A 16847-nucleotide genomic window follows, 5' to 3' on the forward strand; every position below is an offset into this window, starting at 1 on the left:
ACAGAGGCAAATCTAACCAGCCTCTGAAAAGCTAGGGTAGAACTGGTCTACTGACCCTATGGATGATGACATGTTATAGCATCATACCATCACTGATGTGACAACAAATATGCCATATTTCAATCCTCCCGAAATCACAGGTCCTGGATTTTAGATGCATTCTGTAAGATAGCCCATTTGAGGTACCTTGTTTCAAAAATTGTTGCCCTTTGATGCACTGTTTTGTCTACTTAAAGGTTACAGAAACAAGATTTTTTAATAGCATATAGAGCTTGTGTGTGGGCACAATATTGAACTCTAATGCAGTATTGCAGTCTAATTCTGCCCATTGCCAGAGTTCGATCCTGACCAGCTCAAGATTAACTCAGCCTTGTATCCTACTAAGGTTGATAAAATGAGGACCCAGATTGTTGGGGGCAATATGCTGATGCTGTATAGTGCTCAGAGAGTCCTGTAAAGAACTATCATGTGGTATATAAGTCTAAGTGCTATTTCTATTTCTATAGTTAAATAAATAAAATGGCCTTTGAATTACTACTATAGACAGGCAGTTCAATTTCAGCAGTGAAATACAGCAGAAACTTTTTAAAAATTTTGTATCAACAAGAATGAATGCAGCTATAAGAAATAAGGAGGGTGACTATGACACATTTATTATTTAAAATTTAAATTCTATTTGTGATAGCCTTGTCCCAATATCTAACATTAAATTATATGATGAAAGATTTGAAAGGTATAAAATAGTTTTCACTTAGAGAATGCTTAATACTGGAGTATCATGATTGCTGACAAAAGGAATGCTTTAAAAAACTGACTTCATCAAGCTTTCCTGCACTGTTGTGGGTTTTTGTAGAATTGTCTTTTGTGGGCTCCTGCAAAGTTCAAGCATCCAAAAACCAAAATTCAAACAAAAAGCCCCACCAAAATCTCACATTTAGCTTTCTTTAAATGAATCCAAGAAAGCTATGGCAACAAAGTGAACTTAGATCTAATGTCTAACATGGAAAGAAACCAGGATTATCAGGATTATCAAATTTAAAGCAGACCCCTTCCAGATATACAGTATTATGTCATTTTACAGAAGCAACAGTATCTTAAAAAATAAAATTTACTGAGGCATATTTTTAGGGATTTACATAGTTTTGTAATTCAGATCATCTACAGGAGATCAAGAGGTAATAAGTGATGAAGCCATTTCAACATTGAGATACAAGATGCTTGTATTGAGTGAGATTGCTTGTTGTGCACAAACATTATGATGGTGAATGAATGCATGAAAGGGTTGGAGCTTGCACCTGATGGATTTGAGGCTGCTGATCTGGCCAATTAGAAAATTCTTCTTTATTTTTATTTTACAATTGTTTGAGAATCATTCTCTGCTGGTTGAATGAACAATAGTTCATTTCTGGATTTTATATAGATCAAGATGACAATAAACTTTATTTAGGTTGGGAATTTAAATTGGGTAGACTAGCATCCTTTACAACTATGAGGTTCACAGGAAGAGAGTTTTATGTGATTTTAGGGAATCATGTTCTATACCTTCCTCTTTCATATTGTTTAAGGTCATGCTAAGGTAGAACAGCTAAAACTACTATGCAAAGGGTATATTAGGACACAAGATTTATGTTTAATGTTCTACCTGTAATTCTAGAGAAGGGGTGTCAAACTTGCATCATCATGTTGTCATCACGTGATGTATCACAACTTTTTTCCCCTTCACTTAAATGGGAGTGGACATGGGCAGTGCGTGATGCATCTGGCCCATGGGCCAGGAGTTTGACACCCCTGTTCTATGGTAAAATACCAAACAGCTGTCACCAGTATGCAAATTAAAAGAGTTGCAATAACAAAATATAATTATCACTGCATATGAAATGCCTTATTATCTCAAAAGGAAAGGTTATATAACATGAACAACAAAAGAATGCTGTATTATTATTTTAACAGTGCTTTAAAGACATGTGAGCAAGAGAAACTAAAGCACAGCTTTGAAAAGCCTTGTTAACTATTTATTATATAAAACTGTACACAATTACATCTGTTAGATACCAGAATCAATTACAATGGTTTACACCAAGGTCCTCTGTTCCGGTGGGAACAGAGATTCAACCTGATTGGTCGACGGGTCTGACAGCTCCCTATAAAAGGGCTGCTGCCAGACTGAACCTTTGCTGGATTGTACATAGTTGTTTCAGAGTTAATAAAGAGCTGTTGCTGCCTAAGCCTGAGTGTGCCTTTCCTTTACCTGAACTAACAACATCAGTAACCAAACATGCTATTTTATTTGCAGATAGCTAATCAGTTTTCAGCATGAGCACTCAGAGGTCTGTTAACATTTTTAAAGATCTCAATGTGTCATCTACTAAAAAACTCAGGGCTGGATGAAATTTCAACTGCAATAAAGTATTTAATTCATGTATATGTACCATTTTGCAATTATATTTTGTGTCAATTAATTTTTATATTAAAATTAGGACATCTCTGTTAAGGCAGGTTCTAATACAAGAGATTGATATGATGTTTAAAAACAAATCCTCCTTTTAATTTTATCTTTGAGGCTATACCTCTTACATTTGAAATCAATAAGATTTTTTTAATGACTTAGATAAAAGTTATGAGTAACTCAAGTTATTTGATCGGTAGAAATGCTGATCAGCAGTGCTGAGGGAAAACAACATGTGAATTTGCTACCAATGAGATTTTGAAAGTACCATCACAAATTCTTGTAAGCACTAAAAGATTAGAACAGCAAAAAAGTGTAATTATGATCAGCATATAATGCAGTATGAGTCAAGGTAAAAAAAATCTTTATAAAATGGCATATATGCAAAATATGCTCAAATAACGTGTATCTTCTCTTACCTGCCTCTATTTTTATATACACTGGGTTGGATCCAGGCTTCTACCTCTATAAACAAATAGGAACTTGAATCTAGCAAATCATCGTGCTAGAAAAAGGAAATATGGCAGCAATATTCTCTTATTCTTTCTCCCTTCTTGCTGCCACTTCCTTTCTTTACTCTTATATAAAAAGTGCTGCAGAAGGAATAAGAGAAAATTGCCACTCTGCTCCTTCTCCCATTTTAGTAGATCTCAGGAAAGCAAATAATCTGTGAGGTTGTTGATGATCTCTGAGCTTGGTCATTTTCTTGCAGATATCTGCAAGAAAAACAACCAAGCTCAGATAGCAGCAAGGATCCCTAAGCTGCAAACCATCTCTTCTACTGGTAGCAAATAATGTGATTCAATTAAAAAGCCTGTGAGACATTGAAGCAGGGCCCTCCAGATGTTACTGAACTGCACTGGCATGGCCAATGATGAGGCAAACTATGAATGGTAATTTTACAACATCTAGGAGTAATGGTTAATAATAGTTCACTATTATTAGAGAGCCGTGGTGGTGCAGTGGTTAAAATGCAGTATTGCAGGCTAATTCTGATGACTACCAGCAGTTTGATTCTCACCGGCTCAAGGTTGACTCGGCCTTCCATCCTTCCAAGGTCAATAAAAATCTCAGTAAGGACCCAGGTTGTTGAAGTAATGTACTCACTCTGTAAACCACTTAGAGTGGCCTGTAAAGCACTGTGAAGCAGTATATAAGTCTGCTATTGCTATTCCATGACAATGACATGCATTCCTTCTATAGTGTTGCATTAAAATATGTATTATCTATTAATATCACTTTGATAGACACTGGGAGATGAAGATATTTGAGATGAGTACCATATACAGTATGGTACAGTACCAGCAAAATTTAAAGAGACAGTAAAATTATGAGTTTGCCAGCTTCAAAAATGCTTATGTATTTGAAAATTAAAGATTTGAATGAGATCCATTTAATAACTTATTTTATGAAAAACAAATAACATTATCTATAAATTCTGATGATCATAGATTACTGATGCCTAAATTACTTCCAAAACAGAGATATAATTTGCGGACAAGATTTTGCACAAAATTAAAAGCAAAACTTTAAATTTAAAGTATAGAATTAACAATAAAATATTGCAAATGTTTTAAAAATTGCTGTGATTTTATTTATTGGCATAATTCATCTAACCACATGAGAGCAAATTGGCTCTAAGTGGCTTATGCAAATTAAGTGTTAAAAGGAGGATACAAATCAAAATTAAACTATGATGAGCCTATTTAATATCTTAATAATAAAACTCTAAATTAAAATTGTTCATACTGGCTACCAACTTCTAATATGGTTTTATTCTGTGAAGGGTAAACAATGATAGGAAGAAAATGCTTAGAGCAACTGGTTGCACACGCTCATCTCTCACCTTTCCGGTCTGGCTTCAGGTTCCTGTCCACTGGAGGAGGTTCACATTCTGCTGCAGGGACTGGCCTTCTAGGAGGGGTCTTTGGACTAGATCTAAATCCCATGTGTGCTGGTGGAGGCACTTGCATTCCAAATAGTGAAAAATCAAACGTGCCAGGAGTCATTGGCACATAGTTCGTCATTTCTTGGATGGGTTCAGTAAAACTGCCAGAATGGTGATGTGGAGGAGAGTTGGGGTTCATGGGAACATAATTTTCATCCAGTTCTTCACTGGAAACACTTCCAACAGTCAATAGACTTTTATTTTTCTAGAAACAAAAGTTATGGTAGCAGTAAATTAATCAGAATTCACTGACTATGATTCAAGTTGTATGATACATTATTACATATTGATCAAAGGATCCCAACTGTTCCTTCATGGAAGAGAATTCTTTCATCCCTTACACATTTAAACACCCATTCTGTGCCTTCTTATCCTATTATGTTCCTTACACCTTTCTGCACATTTTGCAAGAGGCTTATGTGCTGAATTATTTCCACCATGATATTTGCCAACCTCCTTCCCTCTCCTTCATCAGGTTGATATCCCATTAAGAAGACGCCCTTTTATTACATTATAGCCAAGCCTTCCTTGCAAATATTTTTCATAGGCTCTATTAAGGATCCCTACTGTTTTTTATTAGTGAATATGCACACAACCAAATGTTCAGTATGATAAATGCTGAAATATGTATGGTACAATAAGGACTCAGTGGGCATTTTCATCATCTTAATAAAAGGCCTGCAGATGTTGACATTAAAATATTTGCTCATATAAGAGCACCAACCTAAGTCCCAGTAGCCATCACTACAGATCCCTCTGACCAACAAATGACCTCTTAGCCTTCAGAGATAACATTAGACAACAATCAGATACGTTGATATTCCCTGTGCAATAGATTGAGATACCATCTTTTATTTCATAATATTTGCCAAGCTCCTTCCCTCTCCTTCATCAGGTTGATGTCCCATTATGAAGACACCCTTTTATTACATTATAGCCAAGCCATCCTTGCAAATATTTTTCATGAGAACGCTCCTAAAGAATTTCTGGCTTTAGAGAGTTTAAGTTTAATCCTCTTCAAGAGAGTTCTTGTTCTGATCTTGTGATTCATGTATTAAAAATATAGTATTTCAATTTACTGCGCAGAGAAAAACAATAAAGCCAATGATTGATATTTGATGGTCAGCCTAAAGTTTGATGTTTGATATTCAGCATTCTTTCTTGACTTCACTAGTAAGTCAACTGGCATTTCAGCTTTAGAAACTTTTTTTCTTCCTTGGCAAATCAAAATAATACTTACAAAGTGGTTATGGAAGCCTTCCAGTGAGCTTGATCTATCATTTGGAAATGTTCGTGGAACAAAATAGCAGTCTTGAGAACCAAGGTCTAAAACAAAGGAGAAGAAAGCAAATGTTTTCCCCCAATGACATAAAAACTACACACAATTAAGTGCAAGTAGTCAAAATGAGAAATTTTGTATAACCACTTTCTATAACAGCCTTCCACATGTATTATGTTTTGGATATATTCACACAAACTTCACTTGACTGGAAATAATGGGAGTAGAAGCACAATATAGCTATAGCTGATGGAAGAGCTTAGAAAAATTAGCCCAGGTGTCTACCTCTAGCTAAGTATAGCCACAAGCATGCCCTTTTTTGTGTTGCAGTACCATGATATTAACTTTACCTGATTTCCAGGCTTTCGCTAAAATAAGGGTAAGTCATCCTTACATTAATGTTAGAATTAATGTTTTTCCTGTAATTCCAAAACCATTTAAGGTTAGCCTCAAAATAGGCAAAATTTCTAGCCACTATACATTTTAGCCAACTTCAAGGATAGTAGTAGCATTATAACTCAGTAACAGGGATATTTGCTATGTCACAGTTTAAAAATGCAAACAGAGCCAATGCTCAACCTTACAGATGTAAGCAGTGAACAAAGACATCAGACTTAAAAGGGAAAGAGAAATATTCCTTCCCATCCTTTTTTTAATCCAATTTGTTCTGTAATTTTCATTTTGACTGCCAGTTTTGGCTCTTCTGCACATATCAACCTACTCCTTAATCCCATACCATCCTCATAATATTCATAAAGATTTCAAATGTTATGAAGTTGAAAGGGATAAACCTAAATAGATACTGTCCAAGCTCATGACTTTTCATACAACCTCAGCCTTAGCCATTCCAACAGAAGCAGAAGGGAGCTGAAAGCGACAACATTCAAAAGCACTAAATGGCCTGATCCTACTTGGTAGACACTAAAATGATTACGGAATACTTGCATAGTAAAAGATGAATATCACAATGGCAATTTTCAGATTAAAAATAGTTTGAACTCTGGAAGCCATATTGCTTGATAATAAAATGATTGATTTACATCACAAATAGCATTCAGGCTCAAAAGCAGTGGCATCAAATTGGTGGCCCACGCGCCAGATGTGTCATGCGCAGGCCAAATCCACTCCAGCTTCACAAATGGGAAAAATGTCATGAAAAGTCACATGACAGCAATGTGACTCTGTGAGTGTGACACCCATGCTCAAAAGGATTTGAAGTCATTTATGCAACATTTTTATATGTTGGGAAATTAATTAAAATAAATATATCATTACTATATAGGAAAAAACATAGTAAACATACATGCATATTTTTGTTTTGGTACTGAAATTTGGCAGTACAAGAGGGCTTCATCTAATCCTTAATGTAGGATATCCATATTGCAGTAGTCCTAAGATGGGGGTGTCAAACCAGATTTCTTCCAGGGCCGTATCAGCATTGTAGTTCTCAGTGGGCCAACAGGGGGAGAAGAGCAGAGGGAGTGATGAGACAATATGGATGCCTTTTGCAGCACCTCGCGGGCTGAAAACAGGCTTAAATGGGCCAAAAACGGGCTCTGCGTGGTCTATTTTCAGCTTCCCTGGTCTCCAGCAACACTTTGCCAGCCAAAACCGGGCACCACATGGCCCGTTTTAGCCAGCAGAGGCATCGCAGGCAAGTCCTTAGATATTTCCAGGCTGGTCCTCGGACCGGATTTAAGCACCTGGTGGCTGGGCTGGTGCACGGGCCTTGAGTTTGACACCCTGGCCCTAAGAGATGTCTCTCTCTTAATAATCTATAACAAAAGGTAGCGAAACAAGAAAACCAAGTTAAGAACATAACTCACTAACTCAAAGTAAACTCTCGCTGATTTCAGCAAATTCAGATTCCCATAACATCAATGCCCATATATGGTATGTAACCTCAAAGACCAATGATTTTGATTGTCTGATTTCCTTTTATCAATATATGAATGTGTATATAAATTTATATTTACTAAATAATAATGCAATGGGGATCTTAATATTAAGTACTCAGTGACAGACTGAAACTACTATCACATGTACTATTTTGATATGAATACAACCGTACATTTTTATATTATTCTTAATTTTGGGTGGAAAATGAAATAATTTTAAACTTGCAATATTGACATCTTAAAATGCTTTTAATATTGATATATGTTTACTTTTACTTTTTTATCAGTAGTCTGAGCTTTCCAAATAACAGAATGTTCACAATTTAAAATAATATTACATAAATATTATTGAATGGAAATCTGCATTGAAATAATCAAGATTTATAACATCACATTAAAAGGAAATTAAAACAAATCCAATGATTTTGAGCTAACATCCTTCTCTTGGATCTTGCAATATTTCAATTTAATATAAATGAAATCTTTGATAAAAATTTATCCAATAAAATACCCACTAACCTTTGCGAAATATATTCATATCCATGGTGGAAATTGTGTTGCTGCGAGATGGGAGCAAGCCACTTGTAGGGATGCAGTAACTGTTATCAGTATCTGAGGCAGTACGTGCGATGCTACACGCCTCCACTGGAGAGCGATCTGAAGCATGATGAGGCTTTGGAGGGCGTGGTGGAGGAACATCTGGAATAGTCTCTAGCTTTGAACCTTGAGTCAATGAACTTTCTGGAAAAGTTCGTGGAATTTGGTACGTACTTCCAGGTGTTGAGGGAATGTCATAACTAAGGGAGAAATGCCTCATCTGTATATCAAGAGAAGAGGTTGCAGATGGAGTGCTAAAAACATGTTGCTCTCCATCTATATCAGTTCCAGAAGGAGATGCCTTTGGTAAAACATCTTGAGAATAACTCCTTGGTAGATTATAAAGACTGCCATCTACTGACACCGAAGCAGCTCTTGATGTGGGAGAATCATATACACTATGTTGCTGAAAATATCCATTCACTGTGTGCTTGTTTAGCGATTGCACAGAACTTTTATGGGAAGGCACATTATCATTACAATCTGTTTCAGAACAGGCAGATTTTGCTGTATCAGCTGACAACCTAAGTAATAAATGAAAACAAACAAAAAATAAATGCACTGACATATTTCTTCCAGAAACAAATATTTCCTAAAATAAGAAACAAAAATAGATAATCACAACTCTGTGTCATTCAGGCTTTAATTTTATATGCATTGCTAACATGCTCCTATAATGCAGAGGGACCTGAAGGGAGAAACTGCTTCTTGGTAAATCATAAGGCACTGAGACTGCAGGTACCAATGTGGCATTTTCATTCTTAAATTCAAAAAGTAGTTGCTTTCATGATATACTGTATTTCTATACTATGTTGCTAAACTCTCAGCTCTAATTCTGTCTATAGATTTTAGTCAGCAAGGCTTCTAAGATATCTCTTCTTACAAACATCAATGTTAGGTATCTACACAGGATTGATGAATAACAAAACACTAATTATACTAACTCTTATTAAATTGCCTTAAATGTGCTACTTTTATTATTTTTTAACTACTTTCTTTCTCTCAATCCTTAAAAAAATACTTTCCATAACTTGTTATGAATTCTTCAGTTTTGGAATAATGTAGTTCTTCAAACTAAGAAATAATATTTTAAAGGTATCTAAGATATTTAAGAAATAATGTTTTAAAGTTATTTGAAGTTACAATTGAAAATAAATGTTTAAAACAACATTGTTTTTTGGAATGGGAATATATTTGAATATAAACCAGGGACAAAAATACTGTTCAAAAGCAGCTGTGTATGCCACTTTGCTCTTAAATATGAGTGGCTGATCATCTGGATCCCTATTATATACTGCAGCATCCTTCCTTATCACTATCTTCATAAAATTATAGAATTAAAAGTTGTCTTTTTTATCAAATCCAAACCTGCTCTGTAAAGAAATCCAAATTAAACCAATGTTGACAAATAGCTGCCTAAGGTATACTTGGCTACATCCAGTGAGAGCAAGTCCACCATATAACTAACTAATTAGATTCACTGTTACATTGTTTTAATGTCAGGACCATTTCTAATGTGAAATTGTAACATGCCCTAAGTTAAGAAAAGACTGTGGTTTTTACTCTGCTTTTTCAGTTTCAGAAGAACACAGCAATAGCACTTAGGCTTATATACCGCTTCTTAGGGCTTTGCAGCCCTCTCTAAGCAGTTTACAAAGTCAACGAAGTCCCCAACCATCTGTGTCCTCAATTACCAACCTTGGAAGGATGGAAGGCTGAGTCAACCTTGAGCCTGATGAGACTCGAACTACCAAACTGCAGGCAGATGGCAGTCAGCAGAAGTAGTCTGCAATACTGCATTCTAACCACTGCGCCACCATGGCTCTTAAGCATAGTCAAATTACAATGTTCTCAGCTTCTCAAGTCTAAATTGTACTTCATAGGATTTCTTTTCTACTGTCTTGATTGTTCTAGGCATGATATCCAAGTTATGGTCTGTTCCATACAGAGTAAAATGGGATTACTACTTCCTTACATTTGCTTCACGTGAGAAAAAGGCATAACATTCTAAACTTTTAGCAGACCAATTGCCAATGTGATGATTTTCTTAGCAAGTAGCAAAACTGTAAACCAAGCACTGATTTTTCCCCATTTCTAAAAGGTAAACCCTTTTACTTCAGTGTTTTTTTCAAAATGACCAATACATCTGCAAACAATGTAGCAATTTCTCCACTTCAAGCCACTCTGGATACATCAAGTAGTAATTATTTGCACTGCTTATGAAAATCCAAAGCAAAATGCACAAGATGCACAAATACACACACAGGCTGTTTTTTTTCCCCAAACAGGCTTTAGATTTGTGGTTAATTTCTAAAGACAAATCCCAAACACTCACTGCAATGGAACTTTTTTACTTTCAAAATCCTCCAGCAGTAAATATTCCTCCACTTCTTCCAAGATGAAAGAGCTGGTTTTTTTGAGTACGCGATAAAAATTAAGAGATCAGTGATGGAAATTATTTTTGAACAGTAACCCTCCCTTTTGAAAAAAATATTTGATAAAAAGAGCAATTTTAAAAATAAAATAACATTGTATATAGGTTGGGTTTCAGATTTTATGAAAATAACATGTATCCAGAAGGTACTTAAGACAATTTACCTCACCCTTAAGTAATCAGACTTTAGTCATAGTTCTTTAAAAATTACATAAGGAGTGATGGGGGAAAGGATATTATTTTAAAAAAAAGTTTTTCATCAAGAATAATGAACTTCAAGAGAATGGAACAAGTAATGTAGCCCACAAGAGCAAGAGCACTTAGACTTATATACCGCTTCACAGTGCTTTACAGCCCTCACTAAATGGTTTACAGAATCAGCATATTGACCCCAACAATCTGGTTCCTCATTTACCAACCTCGGAAGGATGGAAGGCTGAGTTAACCTTGAGCTGGTAAGAATTGAACTGCCGAACTGCAATATGCATTCTAACCACTGCGCCAACATGGCTCTGTACAATAACCTCTGAGAAACTAGCTATGACAACTGTTACTATAGCATTTTAATGACACATAAAGTTAAATGTTTACCTTGTTGGTTCAGGCTTCTTACTTTGACAATTGACTAGTAACAGGTAATCTTGTGGATCTTCATGACTGGAGGCAGATTCTAATGGTGGGATATTAATTAACTGATATGGAGGAGGTAGGGATGGCTCGGCTTGTACAGATGGTAGGGAAGTACTGACAGCTAAGGGTAATTCGGCTGATGCCGGCAAAGAATTGCCTGGTGGCTTCACAGCATCTACAAAACAGAATATGCAGCTAAGTCACTAAATACTTGATTGATTGATTCATTCATTCATTCATTCATTCATACATTTATTCAAGAGTTATATGGCCATCCATCTTGCAGTACAGGTAGTCCTCAACAGTTCATTTAGTGACCATTCAAAGTTACAACAGCACTGAAAAATGTGAGTTATGACTGTTTTTCAGAGTTACAACCTTTGCACCATCCCCCTGGTCATATGATCAAAATTCAGATGCTTGGCAACTGGTTCATATTTATGACCATTGTTGTGTCCCAAGTGCATATGATCACCTTTCATGACAAGCAGTCAATGGGGAAGCCAGATTCACTTAACAGCCGAGTTACTAACTTATCAACTATAGTGATTCACTTAGCAACTGTGGCAAGAAAGTTCGTAAAATGAGGCAAATGTTCCATTAACAAATGTCTCACTTAACAACAGAAAATTTGGACTCAATTGTGATCATAAGTCGAGGACTACCTGTACACAGTTTTAGTTGGCTAATAACAATAATAAAACCATAAACAATAAAAACAATAGAACTAAAAATCAGGAAAAACCTGATGCCCAATCCAACATTTTTTTCTATTCAGCTATTCAATCCCTAGGCCCCAACCTTACTATCCCAACTCCTGGGGTCAACATCTCCTGATGGCTTTCCAGAAACTTAAGAAAGTGAGTGCCAGCTGGATCTAAAAGGTAACAATGTTCCATGGAGAAGAGCCTACTGTAGAAAACACGATTTCTAGATCCCACTAGACAGCAACATTAAAGCTAAGGATCTGAAGTGTGGCCAGTCTAGCAATCTGGTGGAAGGGCAGATATTCTAAGGGAGAAGCAGTGCCACCAACAACCTGGTCCTGTGCTATGTAGAACCTTAAAGTGATAACCATACTTTGAATTGACCTGCAAAGAAACTGGAAGTCAGTCAAGCTTGCACAACAAAGGTATTACATGAGCAAAGCGAGCACCAATACTGTGCAAGCTGCTGCATTCTGGACTGGCTATAACTTCTGGGCGGTCTTCAATGTGCATGCACAGCACAGTGCAATAGTCCAAGTGGGAAATAATAATCAATGATGAATGACCATGAGCAAGGCTTCCTGGTTCAAAAATGGGTACAACAAATGAATCTGTGCAAATATTCCCTAGTCATGGCTGCTACCTGGTTCTTAAGTAGGAGGTGCAAGTCCACTCAAACTGCCTCTCAGCTCTGTGTGGGGAAGTGCTATACCACTGAGAGTCCCAAACCCCAAAGCTTGGCCATTTTGCTAGGATTGAGTCACAGCCCGTTCATTCTGAGCCAGATCTCTACAATCTCCAAGCAGAAGATTAGCAGTGAAGCGGTGTTATCTGTTCAGCGGATGATACTACCCCATGATACTACCCCATGCCATCAGATGGCCTCACTCATCTGCTTCATATTTAAAAAGTGTGTTAAAAGATTCAAAATCTGGGACATTCACATTGTGTGAATTTTTTTTCCACCCCCAAAACCGTTCCAACAGATTCCAGCCATGGAGGAAGAATGATTTCCACTTCCAATCCCTGCAACCAGTCCAAAAGATTATCATGGCTGAAGGTACAAAAAGCCAAGAAGTTCAAGATTTCACCTAAATGCTACTAAAAGAACTTTAAAGTATTAAATATAATGCATGCTGATTTATACTTTAAAAATTAGTAATGTTTGGATTATATTGTATCAACTATTCATAATATCTTCAAGATAAAGAGATAATGGAGCAGGCTGCAGTTATTCCATAAAAGAATTGTGACTGTTAGGTTTTCAACCGCTTAATCAAGGTAATCTATCAAATTACCCATCTTCAGATATGATGTCTATGAACCAGATAATTCTCACTTGCCCCTTTCAGATTAAAGTAAGAGGAACCCATAATTTCTTTCCCAATTGACAATTGTATAAAATAAATACACAAACTCTATTTTCCCCTGTTTTTCTTCTTGACAAAAAAAGTCTTTTTATGTTCTGAATTTCAGTGTTAATGTATAACAGAATAGAAGAGAATGATTAATTGTTTTCAAAGTCAATTAATAATGTAAATATTCACATCACAAGAAGTAGTAAGCCTCTGAAATGCTTGAAGTGATCGTTTTATGTTCTTGTATTTACTTTTATGCTATTGTAGCTTGATGGGTGTGTTATAGGATGAATGGGTTTTTATTAAAGAAATAATGATGATGAAGGCAAAAATTCAACATCATAACAAGCAACAGCAAATGTCGCCTTTGTAACGAAAAGGATGAAACAATTGACCATTTGATCAGTGGCTGCAGCAAAATTTCATAAACTGACTACAAGCAGCATCGTGACTGCCAGATTATTCACTGGAAACTTTGCCAAAGGTTTGGATTTGAATGCAGTAAAAACTACTGAGATAATGAAGTTGAGAAGGTTTTTGAAAATAAGTGGGTTAAGATGTCACGGTGCTTTAAGATGCAAAGAGACAGGCATGTGGTTAATAACATGCTTAATATAACAGTTATTAAAAAAAAGAAAGGCTTGTACATTGATGTTGCTATTCCATGTGATGCTAAGATTGAGGAAAAATAATTGGGGGAGAAGAAATTACAAAATACAGGTACTTGCAAATTGAAGTTGGTTGTTTACTGGGGGGAGGGGAAACCTCATTGCTCTACCAGTCATGAATGGAGGCCTTGGAGCAATTTCTTTGATATCTGGAAATACTGAATTTATCAGGCCTGAACAACCTAATTTTACAAAAAAAATATCCGCCTTGCCATGAATTGCCTATATTCTTAGATGCCACCTTAATAATTCACAATTCCTCAGTTAAAACTTGAATTATTAGATTACCACAGTCTTAAACTGTAAAACTAACTGCAGAACACCCACACATAGTAAAGGGAAACTTATTAGTAATCAGTTCTGCAATGCAGAAAGCTACATTTATATAGTCGGTGTAAGATTGAGAACTGCCTTTGGATCCAGGCTATGGATATCTGCTCAACTGTTTATCCAAGGAAAGAATTTGGTATGGATATTCCCATTCATTCTGCAAAACAGATGTGCCATTCAATTAATCTGCGTACTAAATTCTAAAAGTAGAAAACCATAGCAAATATTTTGCAATAGCAAATATTCATCGTACTGTCCCAAATTTAGCCTCAACATTGTTATAATGTCCAATTGCTTCCAAAACAACCTATAACTGTGGTATAATATAAGGCAAACATTTTCTCAATGTTCAACTTTATAAATATATAAATTTAATCCTTTAAGATTCTGAAAAGTATGTTTCATAAAATCAATTATGAAAATATTTGGGAACTTTTTCTTCTGCCATTTGTGCTACCAATGTGGCCTGATAACTGGGAATACTCGTAGTTGCAGTTTGAATATAATCTGTGTAGGTCTTCAGATTCAAATAGAAAGATCCAATAGAAAAGAATATTTGTAACTTGGGGCTAGACTATTGAGTTCTTGATGTTAACTAGTTGGGTAATGAAATGTCAGCAAGCAAACAACCAAGCAAATACTAAGAAGACCATAATTACAAAGTAGCCTGTGTAAAAACTATGTCAGAAGGAAATTAATGATTATGTATTAGGTCAAGAAAAAGTATTTGTGTGACATTGCAACTCATTTTTACTGCAACTCACTTAAGCATAGGATCATGCAGAGTAAGTGCATTTCAAATTGATATCAGAAAACTTATAGATTCAGTAATACTAGACCTGAAGTACTCATCCTGCAAAAGCTATTCTTAAAACGTATTTTCTTCAAAATTTTACGTAACTTAGACAGGAGAAAAAATATATTAAAAGGCAGGAGCACATACAAATACTTCAAAAAATTAAGCCATAAATCATATACAGTACTTTTATTACCCCAGAATCAGAATCAGTTAACAATAATAACTAAAAAATAAAAGCTCTATGGTCATTGATTGAACCCTGTCCTTACATACTTCAGCTTTCCCATCATCATATTTACAAATTCATCTTACAATATATTTTATTAATTTAATAAATTTATATCCACTTCTCATATGTGGCTCTCTCCCCATTGTTTTATTTACTCAATTCACCAGTGAAGCTGAGTAGGGGGAACTTAGTCACTAGACCAGGATATCCAGCAATGCTGTAGCCCAAACCATTTGAAACCAGCTCAGTCCTATTCTGACACTCTAACAATGATCTCATATTATGGAAGACTTATATTTGCTTCATGCATCTTTCCAAAATTCAATAATTAAACAAATATTTACAATACATAATAATATGTTTTCAAAAACATTTTCTTCCTTTTCCAACAAACGTACTAGCTAATGTCTCTTATAGCTAACTACACTTCTGAATGAGAAACTTTACTAGCTGAGAAACACACATCATCTATTTCTCAGAGGAATACCTAAGAAAATAGGGAATATCACATAAATTATTCATTATGGTATCCTGAGAATTCCATGATCAAAGGAATCACATTAAAAGGACTAGCTAAGTTCAAAAGAAGACTTCAAACTGGCCCCCGGAAAATGCTCCTTTTTCTTTTTTCCATATATGTACAGGCAATGATTGTCCCACGGCAAGACCTATGTGCTTAGATTTTCTTGCTATCTTGTGTGGCTATAAATGACACTTCATTTCTTCATATGCATGCCTGTACTGTATCTGTTTGATGCTGTAACTTTGCAGCTGCACAGCATACTGGACCATCTTTGCTCCCAAAAAACTTTCTTTCAGAAGCTGAAGCATGGCATTAGAAAACAATGGCTAATGAAATGCCACAATAATTTTCTATAATGGCAAAGACCAATATGGTTTTTTTTTAAATTACTGCATATTAGACTTAAATACAACAGAAAGTTATCTTCTGAATTTCCATATCCCAAATGTGATTGTATGGGATCACGTTTCTAACAAATTGCTAAAATATAACAACAATTTACTTACCATCATCAGTAGGATTGAACCCACAGATATCACAAATACATCGAACCCACTTATTCATCTCCTCTTCACTGTCGGCAACTAAATAGAAGACTCTGTCTATTGTATTTATGTCAAAAATATAGCTGTTTTCAAACTCTTTTTTGTTAAATGTCAATCCAGCATCCACTTGTTGACACAAATTCAAGTCAATGATACGAATTGGTTTCTTGGTGTGGTCATTTTTGTAGTATTCCAATACATCTGGATCTCCTGTCAACCGACCACTGCGGAGCACAAACCATCTTCTCTTCCATGCCTAGACGATGGGGAAAATATCCAGATATTTTATATGAGTGTGTTACCGAAGTAGCACAGAGTAATCTAAATACATATTTGAAACGATAACATTGTATTATAAATTGAAATATTTGGAATTCAATTAAATCTATATAAAAAGAAAGTGCAGTAGTTAAGAAGTGCAAAGGAACTGACAATTTGGAATACTCAGTACAAAGC

At 35.6% G+C, this 16847-nt stretch overlaps 1 protein-coding gene across 5 annotated transcripts in view; it reads right to left on the reverse strand.

Moving 5' to 3' along the window:
* GAB1 (GRB2 associated binding protein 1) overlaps window positions 1-16847 on the reverse strand; it is a 105766-nt gene that overhangs the window by 8672 nt on the left and 80247 nt on the right. For 3 of the 5 annotated variants that reach the window (XM_087724346.1, XM_087724348.1, XM_087724349.1), the window contains exons 2-7: window positions 16353-16647; window positions 11194-11407; window positions 10504-10575; window positions 8091-8692; window positions 5635-5720; window positions 4293-4599 (exon numbers count right to left, since the gene is read on the reverse strand). In XM_087724346.1, the coding sequence (XP_087580472.1) occupies window positions 4293-4599; window positions 5635-5720; window positions 8091-8692; window positions 10504-10575; window positions 11194-11407; window positions 16353-16647 (1576 nt within the window). The remainder of the gene's footprint in view (window positions 1-4292; window positions 4600-5634; window positions 5721-8090; window positions 8693-10503; window positions 10576-11193; window positions 11408-16352; window positions 16648-16847) is intronic. The other 2 variants (XM_087724347.1, XM_014061565.2) reach the window with 1 other exon arrangement.

The sequence above is a fragment of the Thamnophis sirtalis genome, unplaced genomic scaffold (assembly GCF_051295495.1).
Source record: "Thamnophis sirtalis isolate CommonGarterSnake01/CBP01778 unplaced genomic scaffold, rThaSir2_p1.2 scaffold_10, whole genome shotgun sequence".
In the NCBI taxonomy this organism is placed as follows: Eukaryota; Metazoa; Chordata; class Lepidosauria; order Squamata; family Natricidae; genus Thamnophis; species Thamnophis sirtalis.